A 24,980-nucleotide genomic window follows, 5' to 3' on the forward strand; every position below is an offset into this window, starting at 1 on the left:
ACATATATATATATATATATATATATATGTATATTTATATATGTAGCCTAAGCTTTTTTCTGTCGACGTTGTCGCCGTTCTGTCTAAGCTCAAAAAAATAAAATAATGAAAATCACACAAAAAGGGCATGCAAGAGGTGCAAAAGGAAAATCAAGAGAGTCTTTCCGCACTTGTTGCAAATAAAAATGACAAACGAAAATGCTGTCTCTTCTTCTTCCTCTTCGGCAAAATCTGGAATTCATGAATGAACAACACACACACACACACAGACACCTCGCTCTCTTTTGCTATTTGTATGCGTATGTGTGTAAGTGCGACGGTGGGCTGCTTTGCATGCGAGTGTATGCAAATTTATAAAAAACAAAAAGAAATAAAAAACCAAATCGAATATATATGGTATTGTTGTCGAGCATCAATTTGCGCGTGCGATATGCTGAGATAAAGTGGGAAAGAGAGGGGACGCGAGATCTTTGAGTCACCTAGCTAGCTTATAAATAAAAACATGATAGATCAAAGGGGTCTAGATTCCCACGTCGCTGGTGCCCCGCCCCACTGTATCCGAAAGCACTGATCTCTCATCCTCACTCTTACTGTATCCCAATCCCAATCCCAAGCTCCTCACCCGCCTCACCACACCACCAATAAAAAAGCGACGACGGACTGTCTGGAAAGATCAAGGAAGCGGGAAAGGGACGACAAGACATGATGGAGCCTGCGAAGCGCCTGCACACAAAAAAATACAAATAACGAATAATATGTTTGACGCGCTAAAAAAGGTTTCTTAAAAAAAAAATTATTTACAAACTGAAAAAATGTTATAAAACATAAAAAAAAAATAAGTTCACAACGGGGAATTAATATTCACCTGCATTAAAAAATGTTAATTCAATATTTATATATACAAAAAATGTCCTCTCTAAGCTTGCAAATAATACATTTTTGAAAATAAACCGAAGAAACAAATGAATCAAATTTCAAGATGTGTACATTCTATACAGTATTAAAACTTTAAAAATAAATAAAAAAATGTACATCTATGTAACACAATATATTTCAACAAACTTTAAAGATCAGATCTATTAAACATAAAAAATTACAAAATAAAATTATAAGGCCAAAACTTTATTTTTTTACATTGACCGAAATTTGAAAAAAGAATCTGAAGAAAAATGTAGAAAAAAGCCTTAAAAAAAGGCGAGAGAAATACATTTTTGAATTGCATTTCCAAGTAAAGCGGACACAAACAACCCAAAAATATGCCGAAAAAACGCACACAAGCTCGCAACAAAAAATTCAACCGACAAAAAAGTTCAAAAGCAACACACATTTACACACGCCGGCACATAAAAATCAAAAGAATTCCACTTTTTTTTTTATTTAGACCCCGTCGGCTTCTAAATCGATTTATCAAAAACAAAACAAAAAAAGAAGCGAAGAAGACGAAGGCAAAGAGATAAAAATTGAATATAAAAAGGTAACGTAAAAATCGAAGAAATCTATACACACATACAGTCATACACCCATGAATTGATTAAAAAGTTGAGAAAAAAAAAACAAGTATAAAAAAATGGGAAAGGGAAAGGGCGCGGCAACCGACATAAAAAGGAGGGGAAGAAGGAGAACGACGTGCTGGGGCACTTATGATCTCCAATCTTATGGAGAAGGGGGAAGAGAAGATGAAGAAGGAGGAGGAGGAGGAGGAAGAAGAGTGGAAGGGGGAGAGTTGCAGGAGGAGAGCCTCAGGTTACTTTTTTTTCAACGACTCTGCCGCCGCGCTGTCTGCGTTTGAATAAGCCCACACAAACAACATAAACTAAAAGAGGGACAAAAGGAGAGAAGGAGAAAAAAAGACAAGGAGAATATTTTGAAGAATCGCAAGATGGAGCTCCGAGTAGAAATACAAATTCCAGGACTCAAAGCCTTAAAAGAAATAAATATTTCTAAAAACGATCATACCTAAAAAACCATAAAACAAAGAAATATTACTCATGAACTTAACCATTTATGAACCTTTAAGATTCGGTCCTTTGATTGAAATAAAATAAAATATATCCTGTTAAAAGCTTTTTGAGAAGAAAAAAAAAAAAATAATAAAATCAAAAAAAATAAAAGTTTTAGAACTAGTCAACAATCTAACTTAAAGAAATACTCATTCATTAAAACAACAACAAAAAAGATGGCACATATAAAAAATCAACCTTTTAAGCTTAAAATATTTATCCCAAGTCCGGATATATAATAGCTTATGATGAAATAATTATTGCGTTCTTTAATTATTTTTCTACTATTAATCATAAGTTAAGTAGGAGTTAAATGATTGTTTTGTTTGGCAAAATAAATAAATAAAACAACATCGAATACTTTTCAACTGCATATGCCAACCACTCATACCAAAATTATATTATTTTTTACAGAGCCCAACAAATAAAAAAAACAGGAAATTCCTCAACTATGAAGGCAGACACGCTCTTTTAGCCTATGACTAAACCATAAGAGGAAAAAATATAGGTATGTATGTATATATAAGCCTTATCAGGCGATAAGATCAAACAAAGGCGATTCAAGTGCCAAGTTCTATTTGTCGGCCAATAAAGGTTGATTCTGTAAACAATTTTTCGACGGAATGTTGCTCGAGCAATTACAAAGTGCACTATATAGTTGCATCCACAATCGAAATCGTGAATACCCACCATATATATACAAACGTATGTATGTGTATATAAATACGGCACACTCATATCGGCTCTATCTATCTGAACACGTAGTGCCCCCGGGTTATCGGTTGGGGGCCCCTGCTGCAATCTCTTTGCCACTGACCACTCTGGTATCTGGTCTTATGGGGTACGTCACCCCTCGAATAAGCCCTATTTGTTGTTATTCTTGTAACGTACCGATCCACGTGGGTCGATCACGTTTTTAAACCCAGGAAAACAATGTAAGCTAAATTATATCAGTTGAAGGCCTAAATGATACAGTACGCTCGAATGGTTATTACGAATTGCAGGTTCCAGTCTTATTCTAGCACCGATATGCCAAGCGAACTTGACTGTATCACGTCTCTTGTACATTGTAGATTAAATTATATCAAAAAGTATATGTTTTTTACACTATTATTGTAAATACCATATCATCTAAATATTATATATATATATATATATATTCTTATCAATGTGTTTAATAAGCTTGCCTGTGTTATTTATTTTTTTATATTATTAAAATGACTTTTATATATACATACATACATAAATGTTTAATTGATTGACTAGTTTCTATGCTCTGTGAAGTTTAGCTTTTACCCAGCCTTCGTATAGCTCTTTATCATCCGGCTTAACAAAAGCTTTTGAATCTGAAATCCGAAATATATTGTTCTTATGGATTAAATTTCTTTATTACCAAAATATTATAATCTGTAAAAAAAATTCAAATTTTATTATATCTTATAAACGCACATACGAATTTGTAAATGTTAAGTAACAACTGGTTATGCAATTCTCGATATGGAGTTCTCTTATGATTTTCTCTTGAACGATGCCTGCATTTTCCGATTTTCTGGCTCATTATTTCCAGGGCTACTGGGAATGTGTGAAATATCCATTTTCAGTTCTTCTCCTCGAGCCCGAACCTTTTCCTACCCCCTTTAAGGTTCTGGTGTTTGCCCAATCTTAACGACTTCCAATGGCAGCATTAAGGATCGTTCACAGCACGATCGTTTCTACTTGGTAACCCCAAGTCCCCCATCCATTCCCCATTCCCCATTCCCCATCCTCCTCTTCCTCTTCCGATTCCCAATTCCCGATTCTCGAAGAATCGACTGGCAAGTCCGATTCCAGGTAACTACGAACCGAAGCGAACTCAGGCGCCTAATGGATAGTTCTTCTCGGAAAAGAAAGCGGCCTGCCAAAGCTGCGAGCCAAAAAGCCAGCGTCATGGTAAAGTAACGTTGTCGTTGTCCCATCCCCAGTATCCCCAGTATCCCCAGCCCCCCTTTGGCCGCTCTAGACCCTCCCTTGGCCCTCAAGGCCCCCTCCATTTCTGGTGGCCCCTATGGGCCAGACATTGGGCCGCCTTGGCGGTTGGAAGGCGCATAAAAATGCACGCTGACCATATACAAAGGAAAAAAACCGCGCCACATAAATATATGTATACATATATGTATGTACAAGGAGGGCTACACTGTCATCGAAAACATTCCTCATATGTACATCCTTTATTATATTGGCAATCTAACTTTTATTGGTAAGACTCAAAACATTCAATTTATGCATATACATTATTTTAAAAGGATTTCAAAATATAAAAAATATATAATATTTGAAAATATACTATTGTAGAGCCTACAATATATCTAAAACATTTATAAAATGATATCGCTTTTTAAATATATTTATTTAATTTATATATTTTATATACTTGAATTAATGATAAGATACTTATCTTCGATCACTTTTAATTAAGTTGATATTTGAAGAAATTGATTTGTTTTAAGATATTTTGTTTCATATTACGTATCTTTTGGATTCACAATTTTGTTTTAGCAGTGCACACATGAGAAAGGCAATGCGCGAAGGCAAAACTTTTATTAACTTTTCCGAGAATTGGAATTTCTTGGATCCTTGTGTTGCCTGTTTTCGCCTCGCTTCGCCTGACTTTTAATGCGCTGCCTCCTTCTCCTCTTCCTTTTACTCAGCTCCTTCTCTTTCGCTCTCTCCTCTTCGCACTCACACACATGTAAAGCTTAGCCTTTGAGCTTCAGGTGTTCTTCATCCTTTTCGCACCTCTTCTCTCTCTATTCTCATCCTTTTTTTGGACTTTTCTTTGGCTAGTTAGCAAATGCTGACGTTGACGTCGAAGTTGGCTGCGCTGCAGGCGTTGCGATTTGCGGTTGCACTTTTGCGAAAAGGGGAGGTGTTAAAGAGGCTTCTCAAAAAGGGGGTTCAAAGGGGGTACGACGTCGATTTGAGTCAATTTCTGTTTTGCAGTCGAACGTGAACGAAGCGCATATAAACGTAAAAACAACAACAAAAAATAGCCCGAAGAAGAAGGCAGAAGAAACGACGGAAGAAGAAGCAGCAGAAGAAGGCGCTGCCTGGGGCCTGTGCCTCAAAAATATTGGGGGCCCTCCAACGCCAACACACACACACAAGCACACTCAAATAGAACCACAGAACGCAGCCAACCCACAGTCCAAGCAAAAATTATATAAGTTCTTACCAAAAGCTTACCAAAATGTCAGTGCCATGTCTACAATTATTTTTTAACAATTTATCCAAAATCTGTATCACCTAAAATACACCCATTCTCTTACCCTTTGACCACATTTTATTTGTTTTATATATAGATTTTGTCCTATATCTTGAAGATTTACACATGCTCTAAGTACTTAATCGAGACAGATGATTAAACTAAAATAAAAGTATACAATAAAAATTTCATGCAGTTATGAAATGCCTAAAATGATTAAAGAAACTATAGAATTCATGGTATTCCTTTCTATTAAACATATTTTTCAAATTTGTTCGAATATTAGTAAGTATTAAGAAATATTTGTTTCATATTTTGTTTCTTGTTTCATATTTTCACCAAAGTTACTAAGGGGAGTGTTAAAAGTATAAGTATAAAAAACGGGTGAATTTCATTTTAAAAATGAATAAAGAATAATTAATAAATTCTTAAGTCCCCAAATAAGTAAATGCTCGAAGCATATTTATTTTTCTTATTTATCTATTTCTCAAAGAATTGCATTGATTATGGTGCTATTTTTGTGACTGCGAGTGTAGTCTCAGCGACAGACGAGCGGACGCCTACGTGCTCAGCCAGCAGCCGCAGCAACAACGAACGAATGCAGCTGTGTGCACAGCGGGGGTGGGGTAGGGGGGCCATGCGATAAAAGGGGGCAAGAGAGAGGGAGAGCGACTGTGTGGCGCACTCTGGCAGACAAACTGGCAGGCGTTTCTTCCTCTTCCCCCGCTCTCACTCTGTCTCTCTCCCACTCTTTGCATTCTGCCGCTGCTTGGCTCCTCTTCTTCTTCTTGCAGCGCAGCATAAAGCGCCACACCATATGTCTGTGAGTGTGTGTGCGATTACGAGTTCACTCTCGCACTCGTGCTCGTTGGCTCTCCATCTCTTCCCCTTTCCATCACACTCCTTCCAATGCTCCCTCTCCTTCTACTTCCACTGCTCCCCACTCTACTTCTTCTTCTTCCACTTGACAGCTTTTGTGTGTGTATCTGTGTGTATTTTTAGTACAAAATTGTTGTTTAAACAAACAGGTTTTTTTTACACCGCCAGCGAGACATAACTCGTCTGTCGAGCTGCCCCTGCCTCACCCCCGTCTTCTTTCGGCCCCTCTCTTTTGCAGCGCCACACTTTGTTGTTGTTGTTCTTGTTGTTGCGCCGTTGTCGATTTTCAATTGGAAAGACAGACAGAGCGGCAGCAAAAAAAAAGTGAGTGGGAGAGAGCGAGAAGGGGAAAGAGGGGAGCTTGGCTAATTTAATATGCCAGCCCTGGCGCCATGTTCGTTTTGCCTCCAGCCCTGGTTCGCTGTACACAGGAAATAGCTTCTCTCTCATTCTATCCCTCACTTTTATTCCAGGAGCAGATAATTTTCCAGGATCTTGGCTTTTGCCACGTTACAGCACCAACAACGAAAGAGGCGCCTCAATGTCTGCGTTGGCGGCAGAAAGAGAAAGAAAAAGATAGAGAGAGTAACAGAGAGCCGCACAGTGGCAATCGCAAGGTGTACCAAGCTAATGTTATTTAATTTATTTTTATTTTCTTATTCACACATTGCGCTTGGAAGTACAGGGTGTTAGACCAAGACGACAAATGGAGAAGCGGACGTGGGCTGTGAGCGCCAAAGTGTGTAAGTGTGTACGTGTTTGGATGAACGCTAAATAGAGAGAATGAATAAAAGCAGGAACCTCTCGTTGGAAAGAAAAGAGAGAAAGAAAGGGAGAACGGTAGAGGAACGAGAAGAGGGAGTGGAAGAGGTTCATGGAGATGGGGCTGGAGCTGAAGCTGCCACACATTCATTCCTGTCTGCTCCAAAATGATAAAGAAAGAGAGAGAGTGTCCAAACAGGTACCCAAAGAGAGCGAGAGAGAGAGAGAGGTCGAGCGATGAGTGAAAACTGGCAACGTTGCGGCGATCGTTGCCAGACAGAATGTCGCCAGTTCTTGCTACGCCGCCAGACACTCTGTCGTCGCTGCCGCCGCCGCTGCCTCTGCCGACGTCGACGCTTCGGTACAGGCGAAATTCCAAAAGTCGCTTTTAATTCGGGGTCCACACAACAAATTTTGATTCCTTACCCCAACATCTCACGATATTCCCTTTATTAGGTGCTGTTTGAATTGATAATTTTTGTAATTTTTTTAAAAATAATGCTTTTCTTAAATCAACTTTTTTTTTTTTAATTTCCATAAGCCACTTTATTTGATACAAGCCATTCGTCATCTATAAGGTAGAATAAGTTTTGAAAACACTCATATTTTTCAAAACTTAAGCAGATATTTTATTTTGAGATAGACTTCTTTACTAGGAACATTTTTCATCTCGAAACAGTCAAACTATATATTTAATATTTGCATTAGCTTTTCTGTGTTATTTATGAGTTACAATTATACAGCTTTCTTTTCATATACCTGTTAAAAACTATTTTAATTTTTTAGCTTGATTAGAAATTGGTTATTAGTCTGAGAGGTTCGACTGTATTATGGGTTCCCCCTAAGCTTTGTATTTGCGCACATGCACATGCCACCCTATATACCCCCATTTATTCATACAATTTATATATATGTATATATATTAGTAAATAGTGGTGCGACCTCTACTTTGGCGAACTGATCGATCGATCGATTGCTGCACCACCACGTAACCACCAACTGAACTGAGTTCGGAATGTGGCCCGGTACTTTTCCATCCAAGGGGTATGACCATTTCGATGACTATTGTATTTCATATAATATAAAGTTTATATCATAGAGCTTACACATACTACGGGATAAGAGGGTACTTATTCTAAACGTATGAGTCGATCCACAAAAAGCTTTAAGAACTAGTTTAAACTTTAAAATTACATTTTATTTTGCGAAAAAATTGCAAATCGAAAAGTTTAAGATAACCAGGTCAGTGATAAGAAATTCTGCTTGATTGCTTATAGGCTCGTTCCAAAAATTAAATGAATTGTATAAACCATTTTTGAAATACATCAAATCTATAAATTATTGTATGTACCTATTATCTCTCTATGAATGTTTACCTTTCAAAGAATCCTAAAAGAAGGGATTGCTTTGAAACCACATTACAACTAACCAAATAAATTTGTTCTTTTTTAGCACTTTGTCTTTAAGTCCATTCCACATTCGAAATGGCAAGATATAAACTGCAATATGTTCGTTATTAAGAAAGAACTTTGTTGCCAAATGAGTGCAAATGAAGAACAGCCATATAAGGCCTTTAGCTATGCAGTTTCTTTTGGGGTCTCGCAGATACATATTTTCCAAAACTTGCACATAAACTCACTTGGCTATATATACATATATTTTACATACATATATGTGTAACCATATGTAGACGTGCGTTCTGAATGAATTTGTGTATTCGCAACGGCCATAATTGCAAATTTCTGTCCAGTCAACATAAAATTAGCTTAATATGTTTGTTTGTATAGTATGTATGTATGTATGTATGTATAACGCCCCCCAGAAGTTCTTTCACTTTCACTCGCTTTTTGGCCCCAGTTCACTTCCCACTTTGATCAGCAATATTTTCTGGTAATTTCAGCATTTTCCAGGCAATTTTGCCTTTTTTTTTGGCAGCACGTGTGGGTGGCCTGGCCAACGATCTTTGTTTTTTTTTTTGGTAGTGCCCTGATCTATTCTACTTGACTGCAAATCACATAAATTTATATATGTATATTTTTTCATTTTCCATAGGTTGAAGTGTTGATATTATTGCTTCATAAGATGACCGACTAAAAAGCCAACAAACTACACCCAGATGATCAATAAAATGCAACCAGAAATAGTGCCCTCAAGGTGTGGAGAGTATGGTCAATCTTCGGTGTCTCCATTTCGAGCTTCTCCCTGCGATTTCGTGATCAATCTGAAAAGTAACTGGCGAGGCGTGATCTGGCTGTATTGAGGTTAATTTACATAGTTACGAAACTTGTTTTCACACAGCCATCGATCGTCAATTGTCGATTGTCGATTGTCGATCAAATTGCAGTGAGTGAAGATCGAAGGGCATAGAAGAAAAGTGAGATTGGAATCCGTTTTCGAATTCGAAAAATAAAACCCCCATCCATCCAACTTCATGCCATAGCCATACTATTGTGCAATCCGGAGTGAGATTACGGAGTCGGGAGATCAGTTGGTGATCATGTACGTACCACAAACTGTGACTCATAGATCTCTTTTTGAGGTGGGTTTATTTGTAATCCTTGGATGTTTGTGGGGTGTTTGAGGAGTCCGTTTTCCACTGAACTTACCTTTTTGATCTCTAGAGGGGTATTTATGCTTTATGTTGTGACTTCTGAACTTTTGAATTTCTATGCTCTGTAAGGAAATACTTAATAACCTTTTAAGATCTCAGTACTCCATTAAGATGGAATTTTATAAGGTATTATAAAACACCTTGTTTTATTGAAACCAAAAATGTGTAACTCAATATCATTTAAATGGTAAAATCATAAATAGATTTATTAGAAATATTTCTTATAAATGCTGATTAATAATTCTAGTCTCCAGAAAAATGTAACAAAATCAGCATTTTATAAAATGTTGATGATTTATTAAAGGTGTTCTGTCATGTCAACTCACTTTTTAAACTGATACTAAATAATCGTGAATTCATAAACATTTAAGGGGTTTTACCAACAAATATTTGTAATAAATGCAGATTTTCATTTCTAGAGCCTAGAACTAGAAATGCAAGGTGTAAATATTTCATTGAGTTCTAAATAAATGATTTCTTAATGTGATTTAACCAACAGAATTTTTAAAATTTTGGCTTAAATCTTTGTGATAAATGCAATTACAAAAATTGTCTAACCGTATATTATATTTTCTAAATTATTTTAAGAAAACATCTGTTATGTAGCAATATTTATTGTATGGCGTTAGGATAGTACAACATTCGGAAAGTTTTGAGAATCGTTAAACGCCACTTGATCGATAGTTTCGTTGGATTTTTTCGGCACAAGTGGCTCCCTTTGGCGGGCACAGGGACATGACCTGCTCTCGGTCTGTGGGAATCTCCCAGAGGTCCATCCTTCCAGGGAATGTGAACCTGTCCGGGTTCTCGGAGTGGCAGGCACTAGGGACAAAGGTGCTAACATGTGGTGGTGGCCGGACCAAGCAACCAGCTTTAAAATGGGGCTTTCCCGGCCAAACCAACCACACACATGTGTGCCTGTGCGCCTCTAACTTTGGCTTAAATCGCAAATCGAAGACTGAGGATCGGGCGAGGGTTATGTTTTGGATTTCCCGTCGGATTAAGCAACTTAGTGCACAATCCGTACCGCTGACCTGCCTCGTTTCCTTTAGTTCAGTTCGGTTCAGTTCAGTTCAGTTCCGACTGCCCACTCATTTTGCGGGTCAGCTCAGGTCAGAGTTCGCAGGTCGATCAGTCAGTCCGCTTGTCAGTCTGTCAGTCGGTCAGTCCGTCAGTCCAACTAATTGTAATCGTGGGAAAAACCAATCAGACGCAACATTCGACCCTGGACCAGCTCACTTTATTAGGGGGCAATATTAGCGTAATCCGCATTTAGGGTTTGTGTCGCAGAAGCCGTAAAGAACTTGGCTTGCGTTTACGGCCGCACCATAAATTACTGCTGAGATTTTGGTATAGAACCTCACCCACCCACCTACCTGTTCGATCTTTCATTGGGTCCAAGGCTTCGGGAATTAATTCGGTCCTTTATTTAATTCAATGAGGATGATCAATGGTTTCCCTATCATGACTTCTTTGCTGTTAATCTTGAAAATATATGTAAACAAATGCAAATGTTTATTGTTTTGTAAATTGTATTAGACAGTTTTTAATAATCTTAAATAAATAATATATTCAAATGAACAGTTGTCCAATTGATCTTAAAAACGTCGTATTTATTTTAGTGCTCGTAATACCTTAAATTTAAAATGAGAATAAATTGATTAGGACTTATTAATAAAAAAAATTTAATTATTAAAATAAATGGTTTATGATTCCTGGAAAATGCAATTTAATCCCATATTCTGTGTAATGAAAATTGTTCTTAAATTTTGTTTTTAAATTAATCTCGCCTCGGTAGAGATGAAATTTTTTTTAAGAAGGGTTTGAGTTCGAATCCCCCCTAAACTTAAGTTCTTCAACAAGTCAACTTAAAAACTGTGTATATAATATATTTGTATGTACTTCTATAGCTATTATTTATTATTATTTATATGCCTTCATAGACAGCACTTGTAGTGGCACTTTTGGATGTCATCCCAACAACTTTGGTCGTTTGTCATCGCCGTCTAACGATGATGGCTCTAGCGATGAGCCTACGGCCGGAGAAATTCAGATGATGAATGGATCCATATCCGGTAGCTGCCAAGATTATCGGTTACGTGGTCATGTTTATGCATATATCGTATCGCCATCGATATTTGGTGATTCAGCTGGGGACATCGCAGGTGGCCATAATTTAGGCGGCGGTATCTCTCGTTTAAAAGTTAAATGAGCCGCCGGAGACCTCATTAGATACGCACCCCCCGTTTGCCTATCCATCCATCCATCTATCTATCTATCAATCCATCCATCTATATGCCTCCATATTATGTATTCCATAGTCTGTAGACTATATCTGCGTATGTACGCGCGTGGCATGAGCAATCGGATATCGGGTGAACAGTAGCCAGCCGACATCGCCACCTGTCCATAAATCGCTCAGACCCAAAGACCCATGGCATTATACATTATACACAATATAAGCATTGGTTGGCAGTGTGTCAGGAGGGAAACGCACCCGAAATACTAATTATGGGAATGAAATCTATGGGGCGTCATAAATCAAAATTCGAATTCCGTTCGCAGGCGTTACATCGGAACCATAGACGTATGTACATATAATAGAATGATATGTAGGTGTTGTGGCTATGTGTTATGGCCGAAGTCCCATTTTCGGGGGCCCGAGAGAAAGGCAGAGATTGGAGATAAGAATCACAGGGGTTCGATCGCTGGCATACCAATATCCGAGAATGATTTGTGCCCAATGGTAATGTGCCCATGTCAACGGGTCTTAGCATTAGTTGAACCCTTCGGTCAGGATCGTTTGCAAGAACCCCCAGATCTTCGGTTTGATTTGTGGCCCTCGATAGGAAGTACTTGTCTTTTTGTTTCAAAGATCAGAATTTTAAGCAACTTGATCTTGAGATAATAATGATTCATTTACTAAATCCGCCTGAAAACGAATCTTGAGTGGTTTATCAAAAACTTAACTGTTGATTGATCAAACAAAGATTATACTAAAATCTATTCATACAATTTGTATTATTGGAATCATTAAAGGTTTTATAAACTTTGTTCTAAGGTCTCGAAGTTAACTTACAATCATGCAACCCAAGTGTTAATAGTTTATTTTTAAATGTGCTTTAACTTTAATCTTATGTTTCCAAAGCTTTCAATCAACTACGATCATCGTATGATTTTTTATTTCAGGACCAAATCTTCAGTATGCTTTAACTAAACCTAAAATAACATAAATTCTAAAGTTTTAATTTGATTTGATCAATAGGTAAAATTCTGTGGATCGATATCAATAAAAGATCTCTCGAAATAAAAAAGGTTTTAATATGTTCCATTTATCACCATAAATAATTAGTTTAAATTGAATTGATATAATATCAAAAAATGTATTGCCTGGGATAGTTTCATTGTAAATATATCGTTTTCTGGCCCTGTCTGGTATTTCTATACAACATACCCCCTGCTGTTTTTTTTGCCCCCGCCCCGTTTAGCACACTTTTCCAGTGCCTACTGTACGTGGGACATCCAACTGAGCTTGGGAATGGGGGTTTGTTTATAGGGCTGGGGTCAACTATCTATGTAAATCCAATATTTGGAGTCTGATAAGGCGTGTACAATCCACATACGGAGCATAATGCCATGCATTTTGTGGGTGGAAAGTGGGTGGTTCGTTCGTTGGGAGGGGGAAAAGGTTACTAAAAGTTTATTTCTTGGGGAGGGGGACAAACAAATAAACTTAAACGCGGACAGACATTATGTGCGCATTATTTTGAAGATATGTATATATGTACATAAATTATTTCGGAATATTTTTGTACGAACATACGTCTTGTGGGCCTGCTATTTTTTGTTTGTATATTTTTTTTTTTTTTGGTTTAAATTTATGCGTGTGGCTTTTTACGTTTTCAAATGCAGTTGCAGCTTTTTGGGCTTTTTGATGGAACGTAAATGTTTGTGTATGTTAATGTGTGTTTTCTTTTAGTTACTGCAATTGACTGTCTTTGTCTGTTAAAATATTGTTTTCAGAGGGGATAACTTTTAAGGCAAATATAGTTAAGATAATGGAACAAGTGTTCAAAAAACAAAAAAACAATTTAATAAATTTGTTATACAAAATCTCCTCTCTTAAGATCTAAGCTTCTAAGTTAGATATACTAACTGTGTGATTCCAATTTTCAAAGTGAGAGTTACATATTTCTTTGTATAGGACTCATTTTGCTTGCCTTTGTATACCATTCCCAGTTGGCTAGGGTCTACTGTACAGTAAAATCTGATCGCTGCAAAGTACCCTAGTGGTGGGCAATTAAAGCACTCCGGGACTTGAACACCGGGTTTCCTTTTCCTCCTGAAGGTCAGAATCAGAAGTACAATAGGGAGCAAGAGCAACCCTTTCAAAGGTAAAGTTCAAGCTCGAAGTGTGAGTGTTTAGTTTGGGTTTCGGTTTCGGTTTCGGTTTTGGGATACCTACAATCCAAACAGTCCAACAGTCCAACAGTCCTACAGTCCTACAATAATGCACTCACCAACACCAACGCCATTGAGAATCCATATCAGCACGGAGGAACAATAACAAAACGCCGCAATAACAAAACATTCGTGCCCGGACAATCGGACAAACGGACAAACGGAACGGACGGAAAGTTCAGACATATACACAGGCACACCTACGTTACTAGAGCCACAGGCACACACAGTGGTGGACAAGGAATTAGCGATTAATTTCTCTAGAGGTTCCTAATTCCATTTCTGACAATTAGTGTATGAATGACTCGAAGTTACATAATTATTTATTTAACTTTGACATATTATTATTAATCATTTTAATATCAAGCCTGGAATTATTTCTGAAAAAATGTTTAACGTTTTTTTGTCTGTTAAAAATGTTTTAAATTACTTAAAAAGCATCCGAATCTTAACTGTTTAACCGTTTTATATTCACAACAAATGTACTGATCGATCTCCATCTTAATTTTAAAATATAGAAATGTCGTTAAAAGGATTGCAGCCGTAAAATGAATAAAAATGTAAAACAAAATCTACTTAATCAACTTAATTTTCTCAGCTCAAAAAAGACTATAAAATAAATGTATTTTATTTTGTCCTAAAGCTTATTTTTGGTCTTAAAAAAATTTACCTTTTTAAAGGTTCCGTAAAATAAATGTTAATGCTGCTCACAATCTTTCTTCAGTTTCATTTTCAAACCTGATCTTTTGGGTGCTATTTTCGTGAACTGTGGTGTGGATGTACGCACACACACACTCGCAGTCACCATATAAAGGCAGGCCAACCAAACGGCGACGGAGGCGGCAGAGGCGACGGCAGAGGGAGCGACGCGGGCAGCGACGCTGGCAGAGGCGTTGGCAGAGTCAGGCCAGACAGTCTGTCGCCAGAAAAATCCGCACTCACACCAGCGGCATTGCACTCACACGCACATGCACATACACTGAAAGAAACGAGTGATGGCGAAAGGGGGAGGGCAGGAGGTTGGTGGAGAGGGGGCGTCGCTGTCCACTGTGTTGTTGTATCTTGGTTGAGAAATCGCTCGAAAAAGCGAAGCGCAAAGCAAAGCAAAATTCCATTTAGATTATGCTCAGTACCCTTGTTCTTCTTCTTCTCGTTACACTGAGAAAAAAATCATATGCAGTTGGTCGTCTTGTTGAGAATACACTTGGAGAAAATATAGTTTGCAAAGTTTTAGAAATACAAATCATTGTAGAAAATTTAAAGCAGCTATGAATCAAGATCAAATTTAAAAAAAAGGTTTAAACAATTATTTTTTAACTAATTTTCTGCAAAATTTTCACAAATTATTATTTTTTTAAAACGGAAACTGAAATTTGTGCTATCAAATGCCAAAAACTTTCCAAGAACTTTGAATTTCATAACATATAACTGCTTAAATTTAACCCGAAAAATTAAAATTACTGTAAAATTTCACACTTTAGGCACTTATGTATTAAAAGTGAGTTAATTAAAAAAAAGAAAATTGTGAGTATTGTAAAAAAATAGTTATCTATAAAAGGTTTTTTTTTGTGATTTAAGTGTTATTTAAATGCTCTTAAAATTTGGTGGCAGTGTATCATTCGAGTTGTTGTTGGCGCTTTTGACGAACCGACCGCGCTGCTTGGGAGGTGTTACTCTACACACACACAGGTACACACGCAATGAACCCCAGAAGCACACACACATTGAAATGAACACTCGATGTGGAGTGTCTGCGTGTGGGTGAGGTGTGCCAGTGTGTGTGTGAGTGCAGTGTGCATTGCATTGCCAGACCGTCCGGCGCGCATAACGTCATCGTCGTCGTCATCGTCACAGTGGCGTCACATTTCAAGGGGGGTTACCAACAAAAACACAAAACCAATAAAGGAGGTTTGATTACACTTTTTTTTTTGGCAAAATACAGGTCTTATTACTCCTTCATCATAATATTAGACCTTTGATTTTGAATTCTTTTTGAGCAGCGCCTTTCTGTTATTGACAATTGTTTTTAATATTTGGGAAAAAGATGATGATTATGATTAAGCTCTTAATTTTTAATACAAAGTTTTAAAGTTCAGAACACTAAGGAAACGAAATGAGTCTGTGCTTAAAAAGGGTTTATTTGCTTTTGGATCGCCAGAAAGTATGCAATATTTTCCGCAAACGCAGACATGAATTGGAAAAAAAACATAATCATTGCATTTTTTTCTTTTATGAAAACGACAAGGAAGATTAAAATAACAAATACTTGTTTTTTAATAAAATTTTATCATGAACTATGGGCAGCTTAATTGAATATGTTTTTAAATCGAATGGAATTTGTGTTCATTATTAAGTATTTTCTCAAATATATTTCAAAAACATTTTAATCTCCAATCGATCCCCTTTCAATAACGCCCCTGTTTCCTCTACTCGAGTTTGAATTTTATCGCCCACGATTTCGGTTTTTGTTGTTGCCTCTACTGTTTGTTTTCGATACCCAAGCACACACACACACATGCACATTCAAATACACAGGGGGTACTTGAGTTCTATGGTTATAAAAAAAAACCCCTCCACTTAACCCGCCCCTGAAGCAAATAATTCTCAAACAAAGTCTCCCAACTAACAATCAAATGCTAAGTTTCATTTGCCATGCCAATGCAAATCGATGTTGATAAGTCTCAAGTAGACATAATTTTGGAAAGTTTCCTTACCAAGTTTGATAGATTGGAAACTCATTCTAAAATTTTTTTGTTTCTTAATGGACTACCGACAAAATAAGTTTTTAAAAATTTGTATTATAATAATTGATTTAAAACAAAATGGGTTAAGTACCCTTACACCAAAGTGTTATAAGTTATATTGTTAAGTTATTAACTTAATAATTAATGTGGGTATAAAGTCGATGATCCTTCAAGAGAGTTAGTTTGCTGACAACTTATATTATACTTTGAAGTTTTTTTTCTTTCTATTCAATAAATTAAAATGAATATTTGAAAAATACAAGACATTTTTAAAATACTAAATAAACGCAAGAATAAGTTTTAAGGTATCTATGTTTTAGGTATCTATATTTATTTTATAACTTACAAATGCCCACCTGTTGTAATCATTAAAACTTCTCCCAAGCAAAAATCTTAAGTCCAATGAGCTGAACATTTTTTAACTAAAATGAAACCGAATCCTGCTTATGGCATTCGCAGAGATTGAAAAGTTGGATTATCCCGCGAATTCCACGGTTCTCTTGGATCTCAACTTAACCCTTACGGCCTGTCAGATGGCATATTCCTCAGGTGCCCGGCTGTCTGCAGTTGTTTTTTTTTTTTTTTTTTTGCGAGTTTTGGGAATAAATCAAGTGAGGGGAGTGTGGTCCTAAGGGGGGGGTCAGTTTGGAGAACTCCAGTCAAACTGTACTAAAGATAGAGCCGAACACGTTCCCAGTGCCACCACACAGATACACACCAACACACCAAACAGCAAAGTACAAAAAAAATGAAAAAAAAAAAATAAATAACACAGGAAACGCGGACGCCAATGGAGAAAACACATGGGCGGGGGCAGAGGACAGCGGACGGGGGACGGGGGATAAGTGCATATGTGGCCCCTGAAACTTAACACTTCTTTGGCTCCGGCTGCGAATATTAAAATACCCACTTAAGGCCAACAATAACAGCGGCAAGAAGCAGAGAAAATGAGAAAAGAGGAGCTAGAATTGAACTCAAGTAGTTCCTTTCACACAGGCAAAAAAATATATAAAAAAAAATATTCAAATGCAAGTATAAAAAATGGAACATAATATTATTTTAAATCAGAATCAAATTTAATTAAATAAATGTATTCATAAAAATTAAAATTTAATAAGTACTTGCACAAATGGAATCAAGGAAGAAAGTATGATTATAAGTTCTAATTACTAACTAAAGCGGAAAACAAACTTTTTTTAAAAGTAATAGACTTTAAGATTTGTCATAACCATTGGAATTGAAAAGTACTGTTCGAATCTTTTAAGCCTATATTCGTGATATGAAAAAAACAATTTTTTTTTGAAATAACATCTACTTTTAAAAACTAATATTTGAAATTAATTATTTGCAGTGCATGAACATGATCTGGCATTGGCGCCCGTGCGTCTGAATATGGAAATCGAAATGGGTACGGTATGGTGTGCTATACGGAATGGGATATGGGATAAGGCACTTGAGTTTTGGGCCTGGTTTGTCTTCAGCCTAGAGGAATCCACTCGAAGGGGCGCTCGTCAGCACTTGAGAAAAGAAGAAGCAGGCAGACTGCATGGATATTAACTAATTGTCGGCCACAAAAACGCAGGGAAGCGCTCGACATGCCATTTAACACATTTGCACGCTCCAAAAGTATTTCCTTTTCGAATTTACTCTGTACTCAATGATATTCTTAAAAGTGAGAGGCGATATTCGAATATTAAATTGGCTTTGTATCTTAAAATATGTTTTTTATGCATTTGTTTTGTCAAGGCAAATAAATATATTTCAAAAGGCTTTAGCAAATAAATAAAAACTTTTAAAAACTTACACTATAATTATTCTTTGTTAATAGTGATTTTAAAAATATTTTAATTGTCTCTGGTTTTTACAATGTTTTGATATTGCAATAATATTATGTGTATTTCGAAATATATATTATTTAAATTAAGAAAATATTCTATAAAGTTAAAACAATATAATTATTATGTTTTATAAATTGGAAAACAGTGCTTGTATTCACAAATTTAAGTTACAGAAAAATAAAACTCTTAAGGTGTTTTTTAATATTCTGCACTTGGCAACAATAAAGTTTTCAAATTTTCTTAACAACGCGCCAAAAGGGTCACCGCATTTTATGCTGTTAAGTGGTAACATTTAATGAATTCACAATTTTTCTATTTTAGCATAAGAAATAATAATATCTAATGAATAAATAATTGAAGAACTAATGGCTATAATTCTATACCAAATAATATTGATTTATCTTTGTTAAACCCAAGTTTGGGCAAGGAAATTTTAACATTTTTAAATAACGATAACACCGCGCCAAAAGTGTGATTCCAAAGTAACAAGTTCAAATGTTATCACCTCGTCTGGCAACTCTTGGCAATCGATAGACAGCACCGCCAGCCTATCGGCGATAACTTTGATCGGACGTGTTTTGCAAAGTAGATGCAAGAAATTGGGCAAAAATAGTGCAATGATTAACGTTTAAATGCGTTAATTGGAGTTGCAAACAACAACAACAACATCAACAGCATTAATATGCCGGTCAAGTTAATGTAATTGATTTTCAAGCAGCGCAGCAACAACAAAAACAAATCCCTCACAAATACACACGTAAATATTCATATACCCAAGTACAAAGGACGCGAAAGGAAAAAGGAAAAACAAACACAAAGGGAAAAAAGAAAGGAGAGAGCAGCTTTTCCAGAAATTGGGTCATTTGTTGTTGTTGCTGGTGATTTTCCTTTTGCTTTTCATATTTTGTTGTGCTGTGGGTGCATTTGTTGTTGTTGCTGCTGGTGGTTGTTGTTGTTGCTGACAGCTTAAATGTTATGGCAACACTGTCAAATTGCATTTTTGTGGGTGAGTAAAGTTGTTTTCTTTATTTTATTTAGTGCATTTTCTTAATTTTGCCTTATTACATGTATTCCTTTATAAATATTTGTCTTTTTTTGCATTTTTTCTAAAGAGTGAGGAGTGGAAAGCGAAAGGATAATAACAATTCGAATTGGGAAATCGGAAGGAAGCCTTATATATCCACCAGAAAGTCCTGGCACAATTTATGGCAACTCTACGCTTGTGTGTTTGTGTGGGTGAGTTACGTTTTATATTACAATTTTAAACTATTTCTTAATATTATAAAAAAATTAAAACATTTTTGTTTCTTACAAAAATTAAGAAAAAATATATATATTAAAATTAAATGTTTGGTTATTAAGACTTGTTTACCTTATTTATTATCTTCCCCCTGGTAATCGAAATTTTTGTAATTTTGCAGAGTGAGCCAGCGAATTAGCTTTAAGGCAAAGGATACCACTGCTACAGCCAGTCAGGAGCCTTAATCTCCACCAGAAACTGTTCAGCTTCAGAAACCAATTCCCAGAACAGAGTCCCCCCCCTGAAAATGAGCGTGGTGGGCAAGCAACTGAATCCCGTGCAATCCTCCAATGCGGCAGCCGTGGCTACATCCTCCTCTACAGCCGGCGGAGGATCCTCTTCATCCAGCAGTGGAGTGGAGGCCAACGGTGGCAGTGGCGGATCAGCGGGAGCAGCCGCATCGGGAGGCTTAGGCGCCTCCAACGATTCCAAACGATCGGCGGAGCCATCCAGCGTGAGTCCCGACGAGGTGCTCCATCTGACCAAGATCACGGACGACTATCTCTGCTCCGCCAATGCAAATGTGTTCGAGATTGACTTTACGCGGTTCAAGATCCGCGACCTGGAGAGCGGAGCCGTCCTCTTCGAGATCGCCAAGCCGCCGAGCGAGCAATATCCGGACGGATTGTCCGTGGAGGAGACCATGCTGGCGGCAGCCGAGGAACTGTCGCTGGAGGACACTGCCGATCCAAATGCCGGGCGCTATGTGCGCTATCAGTTCACACCGGCATTTCTCAACCTCAAAACTGTGGGTGCCACGTAGGTTATGCTGTATTTAACAATACCTATATGTTAACTTTAATGGGCTTTTATCCTCTGCTTTAGTGTGGAGTTCACCGTGGGCAGCCAGCCTGTCAATAATTTTCGCATGATCGAGCGCCACTTCTTCCGCGATCGCCTGCTTAAGACCTTCGACTTTGAGTTTGGCTACTGCATTCCATATTCGAAGAACACGTGCGAGCACATCTACGAGTTTCCTAATCTTCCACCCGACCTAGGTAAGCAGTCCAGCCCAGTTAGGCGGCCATTTACATAATTCCAGCCAGCAGCCAAGTGGCTGCCAAAAGTCTTAAGCGGTTTGTGGGTCAAGGCCGCCTTGCATTTCAGCTTGTGAGAAATGGGGATGTCTTTAGGTCTTTATTTGTCAGCTTTCTTTGATAAGTTTATTCATACTGTAACAAAATTGTATTGTAATTGTATGCTCAGTAACAAAACATTTAACTTATGCTTTAGAAAAGTTTAATTGCATTTGTTATTTTGTTTTATTTGTTAGATTTATTGTATATTTACTGAACATAATTTTTGTACTACAATACAATTTTATTGAGGATAGGCAGTCTTTTCTTTTGAATGTGTTTTAAGTTAAGCTATTTTCATTGTAAAAAGTCAAATTTGTAGACCTCTTAAAAGGGTATCTGCGGCCAAACATAATTCATATATATGTTGTACCACTATACACTGCATGACTTCCATTAAAAACGATTTAAAAAACATTAAAATCTATTAATTTCGCCCTAAATATGTTCTAAATCGGTAATTAATTGACTTATTTCTATTTTTCAGTGGCTGAGATGATATCGAGCCCCTTTGAGACGCGCTCGGACAGCTTTTACTTTGTGGAAAACCGACTAGTCATGCACAACAAAGCCGACTACGCCTACGATGGCGGCATAATAGTCTAGAAACGCAACTAAGCAGTCTTTAAATGGAAGTGAAATGGAACTACAACTAGAGCAAACTAATAACTAAAAAAACTAAAAAACTACAAATGCTGTGAGACAAAATCAATGACTTGTCACACACACACACACACACACAAAACACTGCAACACCCACACTCACAATCCCACAAACACCACACATCGAATCGAGGAATATTATCACAGCCATTTTAGCCTTAGCACAAGAGTTTTACCCACCATTCCTGTTTGATGTATTTAGCAAGGATAATGACTCCTGTACACACACACACACACAAACACAAACGAAAAAACAAAAACAAAGAAACAAACAAACAAACAACACACACTGAAGCACGCGGAATGTGTTCATTTATCAATGATTTAAACTTCGACTATATAATTTTAAGTGCAATGTGATTTCCCCTGATTTATATCTGTATTTATACACATTTATTTATTCCTAATACGTAAGTACACTTACACACGCCCAACAAGGAACATACATACGTATACACACACACACGAAACCAAAGAAAAACGAATTGAAACATTTTCGATAATTGGAAAACAAAAAAAAAACAAAAGAAAACAAACACTTGCTGTCAATTTTTGTATGCAGCATACGATCATACAAGATCGATCAGCTTCTTCATGGCATTTTTTTCGTGTCTGTGTATGTATATTTTTAAACAAAAACCAGATGAAAAAAAAAACAAAACGGATTATAATGAAAATCTAAAAATCTAAAGAATCTAACGATCACACGCCGAACAAGAATGATAAATTAAATTACATTTTAAATGTACATACACCACTACAAATTGAAGTTGAGTCGACATTTTTGGGAAGGGGCGCTTAAAGTTGACGTCATTTGGAGTGCATTTCGTGACTAAAAGTAATTTAAATTTCAGTATAATTTGGGGAGAGGAGAAAGGGAGTCCATTAAGGGATTGTTTAAAAAGCATTATATATGTTAAGCATGGTTTATAAGCATGGTTATCTTGAATATTTCTAGATTTGATTTTAATTTTGTGAAAAATAAGGAATAATATTCTTATTTTGTCGTTAACTAATGACTTAAATGACACAAATATTCAATATGTCTTGTGATCACTAGCATTCAGAATCTTCTAAAATGTTGCTGTCCTGCTCTTTTTTGTGATGGCTTAGATTCTAAGTGTAAAAAAGGAGCAAACACTTATATATATATATATATAATTTATGGCCCCAAACCAATGAAAAACGCTATTCATAATTAATTTAGCTAAAGCCTATCTATTATTGGCTCCTTTGTACAATTGGCTAACATAACAATTTGATGGCTCAGTCAGATCTGTTTAGGAAATCGCTGACTAGTGTTAAAAATTCCTGCGGCTGTTCGAAATGCACCAGATGACCAGCCTCCAGCCAGTGGAGCTCGGAATTGGGGAACATTTCCTGAATCTGCGGCCATTGCTCGCGTCTAAAATCGAACAAATATTAGATTTTTAGAGCTATTAACATATAACAAAATAAAATTAACCTCATGTAGGGTGATCGCGATCCGCAGATAAAAGTGGTGGGTCCCGTATACGGAGGCAGTTCCTCCAGATTGCTCTGGTAGTTATCGAAGCGGGTAAGGAAATCTCGAAGAACCTGGGCGTTGCAGGCCCACGAGAATCTGAATTGTATTAAACCTTTAAATCATCCCGAAACTAGACCCCAAAATGCCAAACTTACGCCCCCGAATCCGGATCTTTACGCAGGTTCAGCATGATAAAGTCCACGGTCTCGTCTTCGGTGGCTTTCAGTAGTTTTTCCCTGGCGATTTTCCTGCCCTCGCCCATGGACAAGGTCGGTGAGAGATCCAGAGAGACCATCGCGTCGAAGATTTGCGTCATCTCGCCAGTGGAACGCGGCACGCTAATGGGCGATATGTCCACCACTATCAATCGCTCCACCATTTCGGGCTAAAAATGTATAAATCATATTCAAATATGGTGCATATAGTAATGATTAGTCAACAAATAAGATCAATCAGAAAGGAATTACAATCCACCAATGCTCATAGTGCTTGTGTATAACATCTAAACTACAATACCGATTTATATTTTAAACCTATCTTGATAATTGTAGGATAATATGCTGCTATCTTCTCTGATTCCTATTGTGTTTTAAACATGTTCTATAACTCGAACATAAATCAAACATATTACATACATATTATATACATATACATATGGTATTTACAATATGATACAACTGTTATAGCCTTATCTAGTTTTGGAACATTAACTGCATATTTCATTTGAAATAAACTAAAACTAATTATAAGTTTTAAAACATATACAGTAATGATCCGCCACATTAGGTTTTCCGGGTTTCATTTTAAAGGAGCTTATTATTATAAAACATAGTTCTATTTCTGGGAACCTATCTTGTCCTGATCCCAAAAAATATTAGTTGTTGTATCCTTTACTTCTGCCCATGGAAACCAAAACTAGCTGTATACATGTAGTATGCGTTAAGGAGCATTCCTAGTTCAACTACAGTGAAAACCCTTGAACCACTCACGTATTTGCGGGCGAAGTACATCATGGAGCGACCGCCCATGCTGTGACCCATGCAGGCGGCTCTTGGATGATTGTGCTGCTCCAGAAACAGACGCAAATCCTCGCTCATCGCTGCGGAATTGTGGACACTCGAATGGGGACTCTCGCCATGATTGCGGACATCTATGGCATACACCTGGGGAGGTTGGAAAACTCCTCATTATATGGGGCAATCGCCTAGAGAAACTCAACGACCCACCTTTCTGGGGACTTTCCGCACCAGAGCCTTGCTAATTCCCCGCCAGTTCTGCTTGGAACCGAAGAGTCCATGGTAGGTCATCAGAGGTGGCCTCGTTTCGTCGGTTCCCTCGCCCGTGTACGAATCGAAGCTCAGTTCCACGGGCTCCGAGGAGTAGTCCTTCTTCAGGACCCAACAAGGACATGTGCCAGGAGGAAGGACTCCCTTTCCCGTGGGAAAGTACGTAAGTGAACGTAACGATTTCGTCAAGCGCTGCATCTGGTGGTCAGTGTGTACACACGCCACCGGCGGGAAAAACTAAGCGCACAGCGGTGTGGGCCGAGGGGGAGACCGAAAGGGGGTTATGTTCCTGCAGTTGCGTAATTAAATTGCCAGTCATATGTTATTAATTTCAAACATTGTGCCAATTGTTGAGTGGAGTCAAGTTTTTGCGTTTTGTACATGTGCCAGGCAATCAACAGGGGCGTAGTCCAAAACAATAATAAAGGGGAGTTTGGGAAAATTCAAGCACCAATGTATATTAACGACTTTTTAGAAAATTTTAATTGTCTGTTTTGTATGTTATTGAAAGTTAGGTCCTAAAAATTACTTGTTCACTAAAGGTAAGAAACCGTATAATACTTTTGAATTAAACAATTAAACCACAAGCTAACAATTTTCTATAAATTCAAG

At 37.3% G+C, this 24,980-nt stretch overlaps 2 protein-coding genes across 2 annotated transcripts; one reads left to right on the forward strand and one right to left on the reverse strand.

Moving 5' to 3' along the window:
• Positions 1-19,084: 19,084 nt before the first annotated feature.
• Positions 19,085-22,339, forward strand: LOC108138572 (protein unc-119 homolog). Its single transcript, XM_017260853.2, has 5 exons — positions 19,085-19,542; positions 19,649-19,772; positions 19,958-20,595; positions 20,662-20,834; positions 21,400-22,339. The coding sequence occupies exons 3-5, from the start codon at positions 20,084-20,086 to the stop codon at positions 21,516-21,518; spliced, it is 804 nt and encodes a 267-aa protein (XP_017116342.1). The 5' UTR covers positions 19,085-19,542; positions 19,649-19,772; positions 19,958-20,083; the 3' UTR covers positions 21,519-22,339.
• Positions 22,340-22,766: 427 nt separating this feature from the next.
• LOC108138571 (abhydrolase domain-containing protein C22H12.03) lies at positions 22,767-24,770 on the reverse strand. The gene is made up of 5 exons (XM_017260851.2): positions 24,309-24,770; positions 24,072-24,245; positions 23,238-23,467; positions 23,041-23,178; positions 22,767-22,980 (listed from the first exon to the last, which is right to left on the reverse strand). The coding sequence occupies exons 1-5, from the start codon at positions 24,564-24,566 to the stop codon at positions 22,842-22,844; spliced, it is 939 nt and encodes a 312-aa protein (XP_017116340.1). The 5' UTR covers positions 24,567-24,770; the 3' UTR covers positions 22,767-22,841.
• Between the last annotated feature and the right edge of the window lie 210 nt (positions 24,771-24,980).

Source organism: Drosophila elegans, unplaced genomic scaffold, assembly GCF_018152505.1.
Source record: "Drosophila elegans isolate 14027-0461.03 unplaced genomic scaffold, ASM1815250v1 contig_149, whole genome shotgun sequence".
Classification (NCBI taxonomy): Eukaryota; Metazoa; Arthropoda; class Insecta; order Diptera; family Drosophilidae; genus Drosophila; species Drosophila elegans.

Bases quoted from the DNA above. Each gene is read 5' to 3' on its own strand.
- LOC108138572 (XM_017260853.2), top strand. From the start codon at position 20,084: ATGAGCGTGGTGGGCAAGCAACTGAATCCCGTGCAATCCTCCAATGCG. The intron at 20,596-20,661 runs GTAGGTTATGCT...CCTCTGCTTTAG, and splicing joins CTCAAAACTGTGGGTGCCAC to TGTGGAGTTCACCGTGGGCA. The intron at 20,835-21,399 runs GTAAGCAGTCCA...TCTATTTTTCAG, and splicing joins TAATCTTCCACCCGACCTAG to TGGCTGAGATGATATCGAGC.
- LOC108138571 (XM_017260851.2), bottom strand. From the start codon at position 24,566: ATGCAGCGCTTGACGAAATCGTTACGTTCACTTACGTACTTTCCCACG. The intron at 23,179-23,237 runs GTAAGTTTGGCA...AATACAATTCAG, and splicing joins AAAGATCCGGATTCGGGGGC to ATTCTCGTGGGCCTGCAACG. The intron at 22,981-23,040 runs GTTAATTTTATT...GTTCGATTTTAG, and splicing joins TCGCGATCACCCTACATGAG to ACGCGAGCAATGGCCGCAGA.